Source organism: Rhagoletis pomonella, unplaced genomic scaffold (assembly GCF_013731165.1).
Source record: "Rhagoletis pomonella isolate Grant_MI unplaced genomic scaffold, Rhpom_1.0 Rhpom_scaffold_00005, whole genome shotgun sequence".
Taxonomy (NCBI): Eukaryota; Metazoa; Arthropoda; class Insecta; order Diptera; family Tephritidae; genus Rhagoletis; species Rhagoletis pomonella.
In genome coordinates, this window is record NW_023458559.1 from 43,122,803 (window position 1) to 43,127,378 (window position 4,576).

Here is a 4,576-nt window from a genome sequence, read left to right on the forward strand (position 1 = left end):
ATCGTTGCGAGCAGCGAAGAGAAGGTGAAGCAAAGGATCGGCCACGCTGTGGAACTCTACTGCCTCTTGGAAGTATTTCCACACAACGAAACATTTTATAAGCAATTAAAATGGTTGAAAGATGAAAATTCAGCCGTTGATTTCTTGGATAAAGCCACGAATCTCAGTTTGGTAAATGCTACACATGTTAATCATACACTTAGTTTGACAGAAGTCTACAAGAAAGAGAATGGCACATATAGTTGTGTTGCTTACAATACACTTGGCGCGATTGTGTCGAAAAAGGATATGGCAGTTTTGGTTATGGATGTACCACAAGTGAGCATTGACTATGTTAAAGCAGTGGGCGCAGATAAAATATATTTAAATTGGACTGTTAACGATGGTAATGATCCAGTGCAAAAATACTTCATACAGTATAAGGAGGAAGGTTCCAGCACATTGAAATATTATAATCACATAATTGGTGGGCGCAATACTTCGTATGTATTGGAGAAGTTTCAGCCGAACACCAGCTATACACTGCGCATTAGTGCAAAGAATAGTATTGGAAGTGGGGCGCCATATCAGTATCCGCTTCCGATACGTACATTGGAAAAAGATCCGATTTTTATACCCAAAGTAGGCACCACTGGCAGTACACCATCAACTATCACAATTGGATGGGATCCACCGCCACTTGATATGCTCCCCTACATACAATACTATGAGCTGGTGGTTGCCGAAGCTGGAGAAATTCCACGTATTGTCGAAGAGACGGTTTATCAGCAAAATTCTAGAAACTTGCCATATATGTTTGATAATCTCAAAACTGCCACCGAGTATGAATTTAAGGTACGGGCCTGTAGTGACCTCACAAAGCAATGTGGACCCTGGTCAGAAGTGGTGAATGGCACAACAATGGATGGTGTGGCTAGTGAGCCTACAGATCTATATATTTCATGCGATCACAAAAACAACACCCGTCACTCAGTCGCCGTTAGATGGCATATGCCGAAAGTGCCAAATGGCAAAGTGGTTTCTTACCACATACAATTAGATGGTCTCGCCATATATAAGCTTGATGGAAAATTGCGCAATGAAACATGGGGACCGAAAATACGTCGCGTAGACGAGCCGCATCATAGCACAATCTACAACGGTGTAAATCCCAATACAAATTACACAGTCACAGTGTCGGCTATTACGCGCCATCGCAAAATCGGTGTACCTGCCAGTGCACAATGCACGATGCCAATTGCAGTACCCGATACCATCAGTCGTATCATGTGGACGAAAGTGAAGGCCGCGGATGATAAATGTGTATTTAAACTCTTTGTGCCTCGTATCAGTGAACGTAATGGTCCCATATGTTGCTATCGTCTGTACTTAGTGCGTATGGGCAATAATAAGAATGAGTTGGCATCGCCCGAAAAGCTAAATATTTCCACCTATCAAGAGGTGCATTCGCCAAATAACACTGAAGGTGGCGCATATTTGGCGGAGATGTTTTCCGATTCCCAATATAGATCGGAAGTATTTTTGGGCGATGGCAAACGATTTTTCGAACACCAAGGCTTGACAGCAGTTGAGGCAGATAAAGCTTGCCGCCATTGTCTGCGTGGTCGGCCATTTTTGCGCATTCAACCACGTGAGCCAGTCACGCTTTCGAAAGTCGAAGTTCCAAACACAGAGATATCTACGGACGGTAAGTAAATTATTGATTATATATTGTGACGAACAAAAGTATGGGCACAGAGAACTTTTCGCATATATGCAAAGTTTTTCATTCTAATTGATTTTCCATAATTGTTAATAAAAATATAGTTCTCACTACACCAAAGAATATAAAAATAAAATCTCTAAACTTTTTGCAAAACTCGGATAATTCAATAAATTTGCAACTTTCTATTCAGATTTTTTTTTTAATTCCAAGTATACAGTTTTATAGACTATTTAATATTAGTATAGCAAAAGTTAAAGTTTTTCATTCTAATTTCTTGTGGATAATTTTTTATAAAAAGTAAGTCCTTACTACACTAAAGAGAAATTCCAAGTATGCAGTTTTAGAGACCAGTCAATTTTAGTATAACAAAGTGCAATTTTGAAGTTGCTTGATTTTCGAGTTTTTTAAATTTTCGTGAAAGTTTGCATATTTTGCGAAAAATTGTCTGTACTTTATTCGAAGCGGATTTTTTTTTGTATATGTATATGAATCAAATATTTGTGTTATACAGCTGTTATTAAAACTCCACCAGAAATGTCACAGCGCGAACAACTTAAAGCCAGCAATCTCACCGAAGCCGCCTCGAAGATTCTAGATAAAAAACGCCGGCGACGACGTAGACGTAATCCCAAAGTTATTGCAGGCGTCAACAATGATATAAGTTTCGATAATCTGATGCTTAGTGAAAATGAATCGAATTCGAATGCTGTGCCAAGCTACCAGTTGGCGTCAGACGAAGTAGTCGATGGTGAGATCGATATGAATAGTAATTATACGGGGTTTCTGGAGGTTATAGGTGAGTATGTTGTGTTTCCCCAGTTGTATTATGCAAGGCAAACGCTAATTATATCAAGAATAATACTAATATTTATATCGATAAACACAATGAAAAAATTATTTTTAATTATATAACGATAACTATATCAATTGTTATTATCTAAATCTTTGCATATCGATATGATAAATATTTAGATAATTGTCAAAAAAAAAATGAAGTGTAAATAAAAACTAAAAAGAATAATAATGAATTTAACAAAAACTATAGATTGCTGAGTGGAAGATCGGCCTATCTCGGCACCTAGTTCGAAAATGCCCTTTCTCAAAAAACCTTTCAAGAACGCCCTATTTCAAAAAACTTTTCAAGAACGCCGTTTCAGTATTCGTTTCAAAAACGCTCTTTCTAACTTCAAAATGTATTGAAAATATGCTGAGATAGGGCGTTTTTGAATCTGCAGCTGAGATAGGGCGTTTTTGAAACGAATTCTGAAGCGGCGTTCTTGAAAAGTTTTTTGAGATAGGGTGTTTTTGAAATGGCTGCCGAGATAGCTCAATCTTCCACTCAGCAGTCGATATGTGGATAACGACAAATACGAGCCTTGTAAGCGCATAATTATCGATTAAATCCTCTACTCTTTTTAGTACGCGATGGCGATGTTGTACTTACTGCATACAGTAATTATTTTGAAATAATCACACCTGGTACTGTGCCCGAAAACTTCCAAGCTGATCAAGATTTATCAGTGGTGCTTAATATAGTCATACAAGCGCTTGCCATACTCATTGGCATTGTTTTGGTGCTCATTGTGGCCACATGTTTCTTGCATCATTACAATACAAAGAATTCCGTGCCAGGCGAAGAGATCAGCTTGAGGGATTCATTAAGGTAAGTGACGCTGGCTTTCATTTTAAAAATAATTAATATTTAATTTTATACTCTCACCCATAGTCGCGCGCTATTCCGTGGTCGCACACCAAATCATCGTCACTTTATTGGTTCAGGCAATGGCAAGGCATCGGACATCGGTCCAATTCATAAAACGGATTTATGCACAGCATATCGAAATCGTCATAAGGACACCGACTATGGGTTTTTACGCGAATACGAAATGTTGCCGAATCGATTTAGCGATCGTACAACTAAAAACTCTGATATGAAAGAAAATGCATCGAAAAATCGTTATCCAGATATCAAGGCTTACGATCAGACGCGGGTGAAATTGTCGCAGCTAAATGGCATACAAGGCTCTGATTATATAAATGCTAACTTTGTTATTGGCTACAAGGAGCGTAAAAAGTTCATTTGTGCACAAGGCCCTATGGAGAGTACTGTAAGTGACTTCTGGCGTATGATCTGGGAGCAACACTTGGAGATTATAGTCATGTTAACAAATTTGGAAGAGTATAATAAATCGAAATGTGCAAAATATTGGCCTGAAAAGATATCGGATGCAAAACAGTTTGGCGAAATCACTGTCAAATTTGTGGCTGAAAAGAAACTTGGCGATTATTTGGTGCGTAATTTGGATGTAACACGCCGTAATGCGACTGGGAATGAAGAAGATGAAGAACGGCGCCAAATTACACAGTATCATTATTTGGTGTGGAAGGACTTCATGGCACCAGAGCATCCACATGGCATTATAAAATTTGTTCGACAAATCAATGCAGTTTACTCAGTGCAGCGCGGCCCCATTTTGGTGCATTGCAGCGCTGGAGTGGGCCGTACAGGTACGCTTGTCGCATTAGATTCACTTATACAACAGCTGGAGGAGGAAGACCAAGTATCGATATTCAATACGGTATGCGACTTGCGACACCAGCGAAATTTCCTTGTACAATCATTGGTGAGGCGCTGACTACGAAATTAACATAGAAATACATGCAAATTTCATTAAAACGTTTTTTTTTTTCTACTTTGCAGAAACAATATATTTTTCTATATCGTTCATTGCTTGATATTGCACAGTTCGGCAATACGGAGCTGTCGGCTGTTTCACTTTCCAGTAAAATTGATAGCCTCAAGCAAAAGTTGAACGATGGCAAGGATAAAAGCAAATTAGAAATAGAATTTGAGGTTAGCTAAGTTTGAGC

General features: G+C 38.7%; 1 protein-coding gene across 2 annotated transcripts in view; it reads left to right on the plus strand.

Annotated features, from left to right (window-relative positions):
* LOC118738983 (tyrosine-protein phosphatase 69D) overlaps positions 1-4,576 on the plus strand; it is a gene marked incomplete at its 5' end in the record, with an annotated part of 6,565 nt that continues 1,989 nt past the window's right edge. Inside the window, 5 exon segments of one of the 2 annotated variants that reach the window (XM_036470055.1) lie at positions 1-1,687; positions 2,217-2,501; positions 3,125-3,368; positions 3,432-4,329; positions 4,407-4,559. In XM_036470055.1, coding sequence (XP_036325948.1) covers positions 1-1,687; positions 2,217-2,501; positions 3,125-3,368; positions 3,432-4,329; positions 4,407-4,559 — 3,267 coding nt within the window. 2 annotated transcript variants of the gene reach the window in all.